This window comes from Cataglyphis hispanica, chromosome 24, assembly GCF_021464435.1.
Source record: "Cataglyphis hispanica isolate Lineage 1 chromosome 24, ULB_Chis1_1.0, whole genome shotgun sequence".
Classification (NCBI taxonomy): Eukaryota; Metazoa; Arthropoda; class Insecta; order Hymenoptera; family Formicidae; genus Cataglyphis; species Cataglyphis hispanica.
The window spans coordinates 2,655,050-2,671,711 of NC_065977.1; the positions used below are offsets into that span (position 1 = coordinate 2,655,050).

At 28.2% G+C, this 16,662-nt stretch overlaps 2 protein-coding genes across 4 annotated transcripts; both read right to left on the reverse strand.

Moving 5' to 3' along the window:
- Positions 1-301: 301 nt before the first annotated feature.
- On the reverse strand, positions 302-8,915 carry LOC126858205 (fatty-acid amide hydrolase 2-A). Of its 3 annotated transcripts, XM_050608349.1 has the most exons (13): positions 8,766-8,915; positions 5,688-5,804; positions 5,469-5,598; positions 5,187-5,363; positions 4,451-4,670; positions 3,083-3,297; positions 2,677-2,788; positions 2,372-2,529; positions 2,043-2,183; positions 1,622-1,723; positions 1,394-1,561; positions 929-1,111; positions 302-532 (listed from the first exon to the last, which is right to left on the reverse strand). In XM_050608349.1, exons 3-13 carry the CDS (start codon positions 5,469-5,471, stop codon positions 416-418), a joined length of 1,596 nt encoding a protein of 531 aa, XP_050464306.1. In that variant the 5' UTR covers positions 5,472-5,598; positions 5,688-5,804; positions 8,766-8,915; the 3' UTR covers positions 302-415. The 3 variants fall into 3 exon arrangements, 2 of the variants coding, with proteins under 2 accessions (XP_050464306.1, XP_050464305.1); XR_007688625.1 differs by lacking the exon at positions 5,688-5,804 and having other exon boundaries at positions 929-990; XM_050608348.1 differs by lacking the exon at positions 5,688-5,804.
- Positions 8,916-10,103: 1,188 nt separating this feature from the next.
- LOC126858218 (MOB kinase activator-like 1) lies at positions 10,104-16,505 on the reverse strand. Its single transcript, XM_050608366.1, has 5 exons — positions 16,080-16,505; positions 14,422-14,588; positions 14,104-14,331; positions 13,867-14,030; positions 10,104-13,666 (listed from the first exon to the last, which is right to left on the reverse strand). The coding sequence occupies exons 1-5, from the start codon at positions 16,091-16,093 to the stop codon at positions 13,586-13,588; spliced, it is 654 nt and encodes a 217-aa protein (XP_050464323.1). The 5' UTR covers positions 16,094-16,505; the 3' UTR covers positions 10,104-13,585.
- Positions 16,506-16,662: the final 157 nt, after the last annotated feature.

The following is a 16,662-nucleotide window of genomic DNA, read 5'->3' on the forward strand; positions in this document are numbered from 1 at the left end:
AAACGAGATGAATGAAAAGGTATGGTTCTTACTTTATATCGTAACGTAATATAATTACGACTGTATAGCTTACATCATAAATCTTTACCCTTCACCATTTGCTAAATAATCTTAAGAGAAGAAGAAATGCGCAATTATATTATAGCATCGAGACGCCTGTAATGCAAATTTAATCGCGAATATAAATCCCAGAAGAGAATATCAAAAACACAGAATTAATGTGCTGTGATTTTTATATTATAAAATATTATATGTATTATCCGAATAACGATTTTAGATTAAGTAATTTTTTTTCCGAAAATTTCAATATATCATATTTTTATTGATTTTTATGATACATATTAAACTACTGCAAATTACACTAAATCACTGAACTTTGAAAACAAGATTCTATATTATTTCGTCGAAATTTATGCTACGTTGTATAAGTAAATCCTTTGTTTTCTGATGGTTCTCGCCAACCACCAAATGTCCTTTCAATTTCTTGCGCCATAGCAATCGTCAGATAATCACAACCTGGATTCGCAACAATCTAAAAACAAAAGCACACAAAAATGAAGTTAAAATTAAATAAATTAAATAATTTAAATAAAATAAAAACAAATTAATGACTTTTTGAAAAAAGAAAAAAACTATTCATGTAGCAAATGCACTTTATTTGATGCCAAAATAACATCATTTGACATTCAAATAAATAGATAATTAAAAAAAATTGAAAGCCAATACGAGTCAAACGTGAAATAAAGATGCAGATAAAAAAAAAATTTTTTTGCACTTTTTTGCAGTGACCGATTCCTGCTGGTCTTTAGTTTTCTTTAATTCCAATTGTTCAATCATTGAATCTGCTCTTTTTTTATTTAAAAATATATTTGTTTATTAATTTTCGCATTTCTTATTAGAATCCAGAGATAGAAAAGAGGTTTTTTACCTGAAGCCCAAGCGGTAGTTGGTTTTTGTCAAAACCAAGTGGGCATTGTGTCACCGGAAATCCTAGCATATTGAAGATCATCATATAAGTATAATTGCATACATTGTATAGACTTTCGTATGGATAATGCGCCGACGAAATGAAAGATGGAAATATTAATACACCATTATCGCCCAAAAGTTCCTAGTCAAATAGTATTTCGTACATTATATAATATTATATATACATATATATATATATATATATATATATATATATATATATATATATATAATATATGTGTATATTAATATATTACAAATTCACTCGTATATTAACGATATATTTCTAATATTTTACTATATATATATATATATATATATATATATATATATATATATATATATAGACAAAATATCTTAAGATAAACAAATATTGTGTGTAATTTTGTTAACAAGTTCAAAGATGTGTGAGTATAGAATCTACCTCAAATTGTTTTTTCAACCGCATTCTCGTTTCTAATAATTTATTATATTCTGAGACTGGTAATTGTTCGCTGATATTTTTTATTATCCCATAACATATGGCGGGAAAAGTATGGGATGACATAAAAAAAAGATACTTCAATGTTTCCATAAATACGCTCTTTGATTTCTGAAAAAATATTTCAAGATATAATTTTTTTTTACGAAATATTTGTAGTTCACGTTATACCTTGGGATCATCCGAGCGATTAAACATCGAATATATATCTTGAATTTTCAGAAGAATAAAGCTGCTTAATTCAAGAGAAAACTTCATATCTTCCAAATCTGCCTGTAAATAATCGAAAAAATAAATGTGATGTCTGTCAATATTTTCAGGTCTGTATATAGTAATATTGTAAAATTTAATATATTTTAAGTAGATTTTAATTCTTAATAAAGACACAATAAATTTTATATATATTACAAAGTAAAACCTGCGAAAAAGTAATCAATCTGACTTTGATTTTCACATATTATAGATTGTAAAGGATAGAGTTCTAACTCACATGCATTTTTGCAAATTTTACTTATGACAATAACAAAAAATTCTTTGTTAACAAATTAAAATTAATTTATATAATAATGTAATAAAAACTTTTGTCACATACTTTATGTACTTTGACACTATATGTTGTTTCCAAGTATCTGTTTAGTTTGTAAATTATGCCTTTTATATCACTATTCACAGAGTTAGTTACGCTTGAGCCGCAATGGTTCATGTAAAAGAATTTCATATCCTCCAGCCGTACCTGTACGATTATGTTGTAATACTTTGTTCATTATAGTTCGCGAAAAATGAAAATAAATGTATTCACATTTATAAATCTTTTATTATATATTATAAATATTCTATTATAAATATTTGTGATCATAAATAGAAAATTTTAACACAGCAAAAACTTGAAAAACTCTAAATTAAAATTAGGAAAATTCTGACCTTTTTATTAAAGCCAATTTTCGCTTCGTCAGTTTGCGACATAACTGTCAATACAAGAGGCAAATCCGAGGCGTATCGAACCATTGAACCGATTGCAAAAAACGAAGACCAATTTTTGTCACTTGCACTAGGTTTGTGTCCCTCTACTGAAATCCAATCTGCGAACATACAAATTAACAAACTTTAATCGTTATTTATCGCAACACTATTTCATGAACAAGTGTAATCTAAAATAAAAAATTGTAAAAATATAAATATTTTTTTCTCTCTTTATTAAATGTTTGATGTGGATGTAAACAACTTACTGGGCGTAGGTTTATGACCGAAAACTCCGCAGAACATTGCCGGAAGTCTAGCCGATCCAGCGATGTCTGAAACTAAGCTTAGAAGAGAGGCGCCAGCACCAAGAAGAGCAGCCTAATTAAATATGTATGTATATATATATATATATATATATATATATATATATAAAATTATAATATATTTATTTATATATATTTAATTATAATTAAAATTTTATAATTTAATTCAATTTATTTATATACATATATGTAATTATAATATACATATTTATGAACATATAATTAATTATTAATATATATTTAGATTTTGCATATTTATATATGCATTTTCTATTTATTATAAATTTCTATGACATATTGTTTAAATAAAAATTGTAAGAAAAGAAAAAGAAAAACAACATATACGAACTTCGCCACCTGAAGAGCCGCCAGCGGTCCTCCGAGTGTCGTAAGGATTTCTGGTGGTACCGGTTACTTTGTTGAACGTATCCCACCACATGCACAATTCTGGCGTGTTACTGACAAGAAGAGGAATGCCACCGGCATCACGAATCTTCGCCACGACATTAGCGTCGCTCGTCGCCCTCGAAGGAGTGTCCTTTACTCCCACTGAATGACTCATCCCTAGACAAATAAAGTTTATTTTTATGCTAAGTGCAAAAAATTATCATCTATAAAGTTATTCCAAAATCGTTTCTCTCGTCTGAATTTAATATATTTTTTATTGGGTTCTCAAAAAATGAACATGATATATTGTGTATACGAATGATGCAAAGAAAAAGAACAATATTATTGTTGACAAAATTTTAAATCAACATTTATTACGTTGATTTAATCTTTCGTATTCGATAAATAGGAACATAAAATTTGTTGTCGAAATAGATAGTAATGCTACACTTGATCTTTTTAAAGATTCAAATATTCTGGATTTAAAAATGTTTTTTTTTGTATTTGCATATTTAACGTAATTAGAAAATATCCCATTAAAAATAATATTGTAAATAATAAATATATTAAATAGTAAACCTGTCACGCAATAGTACATAGTATCTTTAAGTGCGAAGAACTTTTTTATGAATTTATTCATGACAAAGATTTCGTTAAATCACGTAAATTACCGTGAACATGATAATATATGCAAACAAACAACTCGGAAAGATAAATAAATATATAAAGAAAAAGAGAGAATTAACATTCACAAAGCTGGCAACCTTAATTTTTCACGTGGCAAAAAATTCTGAAAATGCGTTATTAACAACAAACAAAAAATTAATGACAAGCAAAGTTGATACCATAAAGATATTCAGGCATTTATATATCTCATACAAATGTTATCATTATATATTATCAAATATTTATTATTTTTTTTATCAACCTATCATTTTTTATCGCTTAATAATTAAGAACAAATCGATATTTAAATAATGGCTCCGCTAATTTGACGTTCACTCAAATGCTAATGCATATGTGAAACAATAAATATTAAATTTTCATCTTTAGAGGAGAGGATGTGGATAATTCTTTTGAACATATTACGTCAAGTGTATATAACAAATCCTAGAATTCGCACGCGTGGTTAACATAAATGCGTAAATTAATAGTTTCAACAATAAACGTCAAATGTCAACTAGAAAAAATCACCGAGGATTCGGGCATTGTATTAAATAATTTCGTGTATGTCGTAATAATAATATCACATAAATAAAATCATTAAAATTTATATGTGTGGAAACGTGTATACGAATTACATTAGAGAGGATTGAAGTATGTTACTTACCTTGAACAGCAATACTTTCCTTAATCGTAACAGGTAGACCTAGGAGCGGTTTCTCGCTCGCAATTTTCGCCTCGTCCATTGTCGTCGATTTCAAAAAATTGTCGATATCACGAGCTTCTCGAATCGCCGCCTCGAATCGATCCTCCACAATCGCGTTGATCAACGGATTCACCTCCTTGCATCGCTTCACGTAAGCGGTGATAACTTCTTCGCAACCGATCTTTCGAAAATAAGTTTATATACTAGGTGTACCAAAACTAACTATTCTTTTAATAGTAGATTTTTTTCTGGCCAGTTTAAAAATAATTTTTATTTTTAATAATAATATTAAATTTATGCCTCAATTTAAATAAATTAAACTTTATAAAATCAAAAGGTTAACAAATCTATGTGCATTCTTTAGATGGAATTTACTTTAATAAAATTTTAATTTGAAATATAATTACACAAAGATATAAAATGGAAAAAGAAATGGAAAAATTAATGACCTCTCTCAACATTTTTGCTTAGGAAAAGTTATTTAACAGAGAATTTATTATTTAAAGGACAATTAATGGTTTTCAGACACTCTATATATTGATTACAATTCATTAAATACATTTCTTTTATCGATTGTCAATTTAAAATGATTATCGAAAGCATATAAAGATATTGTATTAATCTGACAATATAATATTACCTTATTAAAAATCTCGAATTATGTAATCTTTCGAAAAGTATATGATAGATGACTTACCTCTCTTCTGCGGATTTTTTGCGCAATTTTCGTCGCTGATTGGAATAAGATTTGATTATCAATTGGCGGACATAGCCGTTTTTTCTTCAAGCCTCGTAATTTGAAGAATGGACCGAACAAACAATAGAGACAGAATAAGCTGGCTTTTATTAATATTTTTACTATCGTTAATCCATCCTTTTATATGAAAAGAAACAGGTGTTAGTTTTAGTTATTTTTTTTATTAAATGTATATGTTAAATTAATTTAGAGCAGATTTGTAAAATTTAGATTAAGTCTTACCATGGTATCGATTATTCTTATTGTATAAAGTTTTATTACATTTTCTTCTTTAGGAAAAAGCTCAAAAATTTTGTATTTCCTCGAGATAATTAATCGATCACGTTGAAGTAGTTAGAATCACGTTTGCAATCTAAAAATGCGATTTAAAGAGTTTAGATTTCCTAGATAATACAAAAATTTTAGTTTTCTAAAATTCTCACGAATAGTTGCCACACGTACATCTTATATGATTGAATAATTTAAATTTACAGAGTAATCAAAATAGAGATCACCGTGGAAAACATTAATAGCTCCATAATATATTTCGTCACGTCATTGAGATTAGCCCTGAATTGTCTATAATTAAACCATCGATTAAATAATTGATTCTGACTTTTAAAAAGCATGATTGTATTAATTATGGAAGACATGTTTCGTGACAACAATTAAAGTTACAAAAACATGTTTAATCTAATCTCTTTAATTAAATTTTTTGAGATAACAGTGAAAAATTATTTTATTTAATTAAATTTTTTAATGACTAACCAAGACTAACCCATATTGAAAATAATTTAATCAACATCAGTTAATCAATGTAATGTTGAATTCAGTGGGAACTCCTTTTAAAGAATCTCTCCAAGTAATTGAACGATAAGAAAAAAAGATCGATATGTAGATCAACATATATGATATTTCAAAATGAGTATAATATAAAATATAATTGGTATTAATAGCCAATATGATATTAATATGATATTAATATAAAAAAATAAATTCTTTCATATCAATTTTTCTAACATTACGAGAAAAAAAAGATTGTGCATATTGTGCTTAGAATGATCTCAGGTAACAAGCGCATATGATTTTGACGGCCAGTGATGTCATTTGGACATCAAATAACATTATTTTGACATCAAATGAAGTGTATTTGCTATCTGGGATCATTGTTATATTTAGCTTCTTGTTATTTTTTTTTAAATTAAAAAAAAAAATATAGACAATAAAAAGCCAAAGTGAACTTTGTACGAAACATATTCATAAATTTAACGCTAACGTAAAATATATCTGAAAAAAGATATTGTTATTGAGGAAAATTTTAAAATACAGATTTAAATTTTACGATTTTATTTTTACGATGAACGCAGTCGCACGTAGTCGTTTGCAGTAATCCAGCTACGGATGTCTAACGCAATGCTTTGTAGACATTTCTTCTAGGTTCTAGGTCGTGTATCCTGCATACGGTTCATTGAAACCATAATGAGACACGAGATGAGAATTCTAAGAAGCCGCTCTACCTTCTTCTCTCGTCTACGCCCGCGCGTCATCGTATATAATAAAATCAAATATATATATCTCCGTCCTTAAATGCTTTTTCACGTAGACAAATTTGGTTCACGAGGAAAAACTCGAAACTGTGAAATTTTACAATTTGTGGTAAACAATTTTTATATAATTTTATATAATTTTTATTTAATTTAATAATTTTGTTATTATCCCATTTTATATAGTTTCTGTTTCTCACAAATTATACATTTGGATTTTGTAAAAGAGAGATATTCTCTTAATTATTTAAAATTAATTCTTTATATATTTTAATTTCTAAGAACAAAAAAAACTATAAGAAATATTGTTTAAGCAGCGCGATATTTTCACAGTCGAGTTATGTTTTATTGGCTCATTAATTAATTATTATCTACATGAGTCACTAGTTTCGAGAGATCTTAGGAATAATATTGTTATTTGGGACATCGAACATGATAAATAGAACTTACGTAAGCGGCATCCATTATTATATAATATATGTAAATTAGCTTGAATTAGTTTTGAATGGACATCGATTTTATTTATCATGTAAAAAAGATAATCAATCGTCGTTATTAATAATTTAATATTTTATAATCATTTATAAAATAAAACTTTTTCCTCATAAGTTTATTTTTATGCACTGATAAAATGATTGTTGATCAATTTTGGTAAAAAAATTCGATTCTATAACATTCAAATATGCAAAAACCTGCATATTCATCGAATTGATTGTCACACAAAAATTTTTGTCTTACATAATCTAATAATTTTATTATTATTAGAAATATTCAATTTTATTTTTTGTTTCTCATAAATCATATTGTACTATGTACGTTTTTTTTTTCTTTCTCATGAGAGAATATTTTTCTAGATATTTAGATTAAAAGAAAGAGATATTCTTTAAGATATTTAAAATTAATTATACATATTTCAATTCCAATTATTATATATTATATGAAAATAATTTCTCACATTGCAATTGAAAAAAATGCATTAATGAAAAAATTAATTATTAATATACATTAATATACGGACGTTGTGTTTTGTTGATTATTATTCACAACTCTTATTTGCATAAAACGTGAGAAAATTCCTACTTTTTTTTCCTTGAAAAAACAAGCACATTTTAATAAAATAATTGTAATTTATATCTTATAAATAGATCGCAATTCATATCTTATAAATAGAAATATTTCAAGCTCATAGCTTGTTAAAAAAATATGTTAAAGAAATGTTAAAGAAATATATTTTTTTTATATTAGTTTGATAACTTGTATCATTCTGATAGACAATGTATTAATAGTTGTATTAGCATATCTTACTCCTTACAGTCATATATGTGGGGCAAAGTTTATACTGCAAAAAAATGCCAATTAAGATGCAACGTACATTAATAATAATGCATGACAATGTAATAATAATGACGACATTTAATTTACTATATCTACAATTTTATTTAGTATCAATCACACTAAGACAAATTAAAATTAATCTCAATTTTCCAAATTTTCTTTTTTTTTCGTGTTTACATGTATATATCAACGATTTGTTATCTTTCTCTCTTTTTCAGATTATAATCTTAATATATATTAAAGGGAGGACTATATAATATATATTAAAATGCTGTGCATTTTTCATTATATTATATAGTCCTGCAACATGTCATAAGAAATATAAGCCTATAATGTGTATAACGTGTGTATAAAACTATATAATATCTAATGATAAACTCGCAATAAAAAAAACATACATATTTTAATATACACAAAGATTATAAATTTGAGGAAAAAAGAGAGATAGCAAATTGAGATTGATTCAGGCTTAACAAATTGTTGATTTAAAATTAATCCAATAGTTAATAAATATCAATTGAAGGACTTAGTGCAAGAATAGTTTAAAATTATTTTTAAGAATTTAAGATAAATTTTAATAATATTTTAAGATTTTTAGTATATAAATGTATAATTAATTTTTTCATTAAACAATATTAAATAATTTAATGAATTTAATTACCTCAACTGTACAATTATAATTGTTCCGAGTTCTTAGGAAAGCGTACCAAAAACAATTCTCTCTTTTTAGAATGATCTTCATCACTTATATACGATTCGAATTTAAGCGAGCGAGCGATCACTGACGTCTAATTCGCGACCGTCACTGTTCATGACTAATTCACACCGATTCAAAAAGAAACTTGAACAGAAACGAGTCTGAAGAATGAGTGGGGCAAACGTTGTCAAAGCATGTCTCGTGGCGCGCTTTGTTTTGTCATTTTTGTTTTAATGCACTTACTGTAAATCTCTCGACGCATTTCTGAAAATATGTTGTGTCTATTATAATCTAGTATTATTATGCAAAATGTGGAGTTTAATTAATTAATTTTTAAATTATTTTTATAATTTATAAAATTTTTTTCTTTATTTAGTTGAACAATTTTTATCATTTATGATCCACTTATTATCTATGTATGTCTATTGTCTATCTTTTTTTTAAAGATTCTACATCTGCTTAAGTGACTGTTATTTACGTGTTATGATATGTGTCATTTTTTTCGCATTTAAGATAATGAATATATTAATAAAATATTCATCACTTATATTTATTTACATTACTTATATTTATAAATATTTAATGAACTATTCATTATGTTAAATGCGAACCAAATGCTTTTTTGCTGATTGTGAGTTACAGTCTAAATTTAAATTTCAATGTGCAGTTTATACATATTGATACACAGAAGTTTAAAGATTAAAGTTAAAGAAATAATTACATTATAAATGTGGAATAATATATATATATATATATATATATATATATATATATATAATATAATAATATATATATATATAAAAATGTTTGCCGTTGTCTAACTCGATTTTGAACTTGATCGAATTAAGAGTTTTCGATAGAGAACAACAGAGTTGGATAGTATAATTAAAACATTAATATTTGGAAAAAATTTGTATAAAATTTATATGAACGATATAAATATATAAAATGTTCAAAACTTGTCAGCAATGAAAAGAAGAAAATTTATATTCAATAGCATTCAATCTTCCCTGAAGACTTTCCTTCGTGTTTTTGAAAGCAGATATATATATATATATATATATCTTATTAAAGGAATAATTAGAAGAAGACAGGAAACGATGCTTGGGATAATAATAGAATTTTCTCATGAGTTTCTATTTACATAGTATCGATTTTATAAGTACTATGCAAATTTTCTAGCAAACGATGACATATACAGAAGCAAAAATAATTACTTGACTCTACACATTAACGCATTTTATAAATTCCCAATCTTTACGAACACCCTATATAATAAGAAAAACAATAAACAGAGATGAGTACAGTCGAAACGAGTTATTTATTACAGAAAGATTACAAGATTATATCCAAGACTATAAACATTTTATACGCGGCCGTAATATGCCGTGATCTGGACGCGGAAGCTTCCCCCGTTTAATCGTGAAAAGTGTTATTTACATTGCACATATATCACACTAGCGTTACATACTATCAGAGGAGCAGAAAGTTTATCGCTAAAAACTCTCCGCGAAAGGCCATTCGAAAAAAAAAATATATAACCTTTATTCCAACACACGAACTTTTTTTACATAAAAAATGATTGCTAGAGAAGATTTATAGAATAAAAGATCTTTTCTGACGCTATTATATTATTAATACATCCGCATCTCTACAATAAATATTGATCAAGTTCAATCAAAACCGATATAGCACTTCTTCAATTAATTATGCATGAATTTTAACGTTAAAAAAACCAAAGATAAAAAACTGTTATGAAGATCAACGTCATTTCTTTTCTAACTAAAGATCGGAAAATTCTCTCAAAAATTTAGTTTGCTTATATCGAATAGAAAGAGAAATAGATGTTATAGAAAATCCGTAAATGCTCGAAAAGAATATCTATCTTCACAACTTTGCCTCTTTTAGTATTAATTTTTCAATCTTTCATACAGATTCTCGAGTAATTTGAAAACAAATTGTTAACGAAAGAAAAAAGAAGCGTGTGTGTATGTTTTTTCAATTAAGCGAATCATCGTTTAAATAAACGTCTAAAAAACAGGAGTGAATAATAATCGTGACGCTAATCTATAATAATATCGCTAATCTGTAATAATATTGCTAATCTGTAATAATACGCGTACAAATATATAGGATCAAAAATAATTTATCTATAACAGTTATGTTATCAAAAACGCAAAGTGATACATATTTTTCTAGGCGACTATCTCCGTCCATCACAAACGGGCGCTATTACACTTCTAAAAAATGCTTAAGAAAGAACTGAACAAATCAATTAAAAATTCAAATTTTTATTTTCACGAATTTTTTCGTGTCATATAGTTAAAATCGTGATGCAGTCATTTTAAAAAAGTTAGTTTGATATGAAAGATAATATTTTGAGATGAAATTGTATTATACAGAGCAAATCTTTATTTTAACTCACAAATTAAATATTAATTTTATATTTTAAAAGTATAAAAATGTTTTGCGCAATATCAATTTTCTGAATTTCAAAATGTATTAGATTTATTAACTGATCCGTTCAGTTTTTTCTTTTCTCGCTTTTCACTGTTTATTAATCGTTCTTAAGTACCGAATATATTATTATTATTATTATTATTATTATTATTATTATTATTATTATTATTATTATTATTTATGCCTACATTCAGCGTATATATGCGTCGTCTTCGTTTTCAGCCAACGATACATAACGATAGCATTATCACCTTAAATCGCTGCCATCAATCACCATTCTATTATCATTATAATAAAAAACGTCGATGTGTATGCGTATATACATATATGTACATGTATGTATATATGATGCGCACATATACGTATATGTTGCAAACTTTTTGTAAAACATCAATCTTTTTATAAAAAAACTTAGCGGTATATAAATACGGCTCTTTTATGAAAAATTTAGGTTTTTATAAAACATTTTAAAAAAACCTAAATGTTTCATAAAAGAGCCGTATTTATATATAAAAAGCTTGCGATACGCGCGCGCACACACACACACACACACACACACACATACACGCACGCACGCACGCACACGCACACGCACGCACACGAAGTTCGCGCGATCAAATTTTTAACGTCTACTACAATGAAAAAAATATTTTTTTTTTCTTTTAAAACACTTTCTCTTAGCACTTTGGAATCTTCTTAAAGATTTATTGTTATCATAGTTTGCCGAAAAAAATAACGAATTGCTTGATACGTTTGTGAAGAAATAGAGCATCTTATCTACAAGTGGCTAATAGTTGATGATGTTGATCGATTATTAGTGATATTTAAAATAAGATTTATGCAGAAATTCGCGGTATGTAATTAGATTAAATATTATGTTGTGTTGTAGTATTATTTCATTATCGACTATATAAAAATAATCAAAGTGCCGGATATTTTGTGATTCGAATTTTTTTGATGATTAGAGCGCTACTCAATAGAAATTCTTCATTGTAGTGGAAATTCAATTAAAATTAAGGAAAACAAAGCCAAATATGCATAATATGCGTTATAAAACATCGCATTACACCAATAAATGTTTAGAAAAGAGACAGATTCCATTAATATTTTTTTCGTTAAGACTTCCGTGTCCTTACTATTATCATAATGGAAAAAAGCGTTATTTTCTTAAAATAAATTAGTTTTTTTCATATGTCACTCGCATTTTATAATAAAATTGATCAAATGTACCGAAATAAAGTTCATGTCTTTTTAAATTTTTTGAAAAAGATACGAGATAATAAACTAATAAAAATATACAAGAAATTGTAGCAAGACGACGCAAACGGTCTGACCACCGATATTTTAAAAGCGTCTAAAGCAGGAAATATATGTATGTCACTCTCTATGGGGACAAAAATCTTAGTCATATAAAGAAGTCTATAAGCGCTTAACAAAAAGAGGATGATATCTTTTAAAGTAAACATTATATATTATAATATGATAAGATTAAGTTTTTTAACAATTTTCTATATACGACCCCAGAGGATATACATATATATGCTAATTCGAAAAATGATAGGACTATATTTATAAAACTATCCTTAAACATAAAAGTAACCATACAAAATTTACGATATGCTATTGCCTTCATACATGCAACTGTATGAAACAATCATAATCTCTATTCGTAATATAATAGCGACAATATTTTTACATCCGATAATAGCAATAGATAATAATAACAAAAATGCAAAACCCGAGAGGCAAACAAAACCCGTGAGCGATGGTCTTGTTCAATTGCAAAAAAGAACACGTTTACACTTAATGTTCTTAAAACATTTCTGTTTTGCGAGATAAGCTTATGCTTTGTGCCGACATGCACTTTTGGACGATCTGATTATCTCTCTCTTTCTCTCTCTCTCTCTCACTAGTCAGCGCTTGATAAGACGCAATAAATTACAATTGACAATGAAACGTATTTAGAAAGTATTCGAAAAAAGCAACATGCCAATCAAAATTTATCTCAATATTGGTTATCCTTATCCACTTGATAGTGATTATATATGTATGTATATATGAATCCAGCAAGTATACAGAATATATCGCTGTATAAAAAAATAAATTTTTAGAGCAAACATTATAATTATTCATTCGTATTAACAGACACTTGTTTCCGAAATGGCGATGCGCTTCCGTTTCATACTTGGAGACAGAGATAGATGATAAGATTAGCGGTTAGTGGATAAATAAAGTGATTACACATGCGAGTTGATAAAGATAGCGTTGAGAGATTCTTTGGAGAGGTTTTGAAGAGACGATTAGCTCGTAGACAATAGGCAGACTCATCGCGCATCTTTCGCCGTCAATTTTTCTATTAGCTCTTGCAGAGGTGCTAACTCTCTTCTCTCGATCAAATTGAATTCCTACAAATTAATTAGATAGATTCAATCAATATGAGGAGTAAAATAAAGCATTACATGACAATTTTAATTTATATTAAATTTAAATAATACATCTTTTTTTTTATAAAATTTACCCTATCTCTATCATTACATAAAATTTATTCCCTCATCTACATTATTACGTAAAATACATATCATACTAGATATATATAATTGTATACCTGAACAAAGAATATAAAATGCTTGAACGATGTATTTAAGTGTGCCTCCTCGCCAAGCTGTACGACTTCGCTGAAGTGTTGATGATAAATGTGGGCGTATACTCTGAATAACCGTTTCAGAATGGTTTTTGCAATTGATAAGAAATTTTTCGGGAAAGGGACTCCTGCAAAAAAAGTAATCAAAGATTAATTCTCATAAATTTGAAATAATTGATCTATAGAAAATGAAATAGTTACCGATTTTAGATGGAAATAGAGTTTCGTCATCCAATTGATCCTGTACCCAGGTCATCAAGTAATCTATGTACTTGGGTGCCGAACACTTGATAGGTTTTTTCACCGTATGACCATCAGCCCAATGATACTCATACTTTGGTCCAGCCGACATAATGGGACAACTCTCCTCCGTGCAAAATTCCGTGATGGTACCATAAAGCATATTGATTTGATTGAAGAAATCAACAGCTGAAGGAAAATAAACATGAGATAAAATTTATTTGTTTGGTTAATACAAAATAATGAGAATATAAAAAAAAAACAGATGTTTCAACTCACTATTAACGGCCACCCATTCGTTCAAATCTTCTCCTTCGGGGAGCATAACAGCTAATCGTAAATTTCCAGAACCCAATGTGGCAGCGGCATGTTTCATCAAATCATATTGATGTGTGCCCTCAGGGATGTTCTTCTTTGGTTTAAAGGTCTTTGAAGACCTGCTCCCACTTGAAAAGAAAATTCAAAGACTAAGATTATATTAACGAAGATTGTTATGTCCTTGATTTTTTATTTATGTTATTATATGTCGTCGAAATAAATTAGTATTATTAATATTTTGAGAATCAACATTTGCCACACAGAATATTATTTATTTGCTTTTTTATATTTTAAAAGATGAAACTAAAAAAACAAAGAATATAAAACAAGAAAAAAAAATATGAGAATTATCTCATACAGTATGAATAGGACATCATATTATCTCATCTCAGATAAGAAATTGACAGCAACTAATTAAAAACAGTTTGTAGTATATTGTTTTATTGGAAAGTTTTAAAATAAGCACATCTAAAAATAATTAAAAAAATGTAAATAATAATGTATACAATAATATATAAAATTCACAAATACAAAATCTAATTTTAACAATTTATTTTAATAATTTTTCACACACATAAATTTTATTTTAACAGTAAATTAAAAAAAAAATTAAATAATTGAATTATATATTTCTTCCTTTTCACTATGCTTTTATGTTTTCCTTAATTTCTTTTTTTTTTGAAAGCCTAACTATATGAATGCTTACTTTATCATATGTATATAAAAGAAGACATATATCTATAAAAAACAACTTTATTACATTCTTTTGATAAACGTCACATTTTTCTATGTCATTTCGCAAATTTTTTTCTCTTTTCTTCCTTTTCAAAAGTCTACATTTCCGTCCAAATTCTTTTTTCTCTTCTTTTTCTCTTCCACGAAAAAATCTAAATATGTGTACATATTCATTTTATTATACATGCGGAAAGCGTGAGAAGACGCAGCTGTAAAAGAAAAACAAACCTTTTACAGACACGCTCGGCCCGCAAGGCGCGACGCTCAGCTGATCGCGAATGTCAAAGCGAGCGATATGACGCGTCGCGATATCGCGATCTCGAAACTCCTGATGGCAAGAAACAAGGCGCGGCCGCCAAGACGGAGATGATTCATAGATTACGCGTTGCATTGAGCGATAATCCTGACGTTCGAGAAATATGGTGGGTCCCATGGGAAGATGAAAAAAGAAAGAAAGCTTCCACACGGTAGGTAGCCGCGCTATTTTTATCCACGATCGATCCATACCGGCAAAATGCACATTTCCATCCCCTCTAGATGAATTTCATCGTCGTGAACAGAATGATAATGTGATCATCGTTAGATTAGACGTGTAAAAAAAAAAAAAAACATACACAAACAAACGCATACACATTCCGAAATGGAACAAGAAACGAAGCTTTCGCGGGCAAAATGTCAACTCGTTGTCAACTGTCACAAAACAAGAATATCCTCGTGAACTTCGTCATGTTTATTCGTCGTCCCGATTCTTCCGAGACATATATGTATATATATATATATATATATATATATATATATATATATATATATATATATCGATCGGACGAAGACGACTGGACTCAATGGCGATTATTGGAAGAAAATTTGCGAGACGAAGGACTTACAATAGGAAGCTCATTGTGATGGGCTCGTCGTATATATATATATATATATATATATATATATATATATATATATATATATAGTTGTAGCTGGATCACTCTACTCTCGCTCCGTTTTTACACTCCGATCCACTCTCGTTGCGATAAGGAGGCAACAACGGACGCGATGACGGCGATGTTTGTCCGATGATAGCAGACGACGACGATGACGGCGACGTCGTTGCCAGTCAATCGCCCGCCGCACTCGCGATCCTCGCGATGCTTTCGCTCCCTGTGCTCCCTCGTAAACGTTCCTTGACGCTGTCGTACCGGGATGACGAATCTCCGTTGTCCGGTTGTTCGCTACTGTTCGTCCGGCTTCACTCACGTTATAATCCTTTCCTCGCGGAAATAAGACGGCGATTGCGTCGGCTCGACTAGAGTCACGGATCTTTGTCAAACACTCTCTCTCTCTCTCTCTCTCTCTCTCTCTCTCTCTCTTCCTCTCTCTAATCGTAATTATTAGAAATTTTTAAGTTGCGTTCCAAAATTTATTCCTTGAAGTAGAGTAGAGTTCGATTGACCAATCCTAATTGGGCAGGACAAA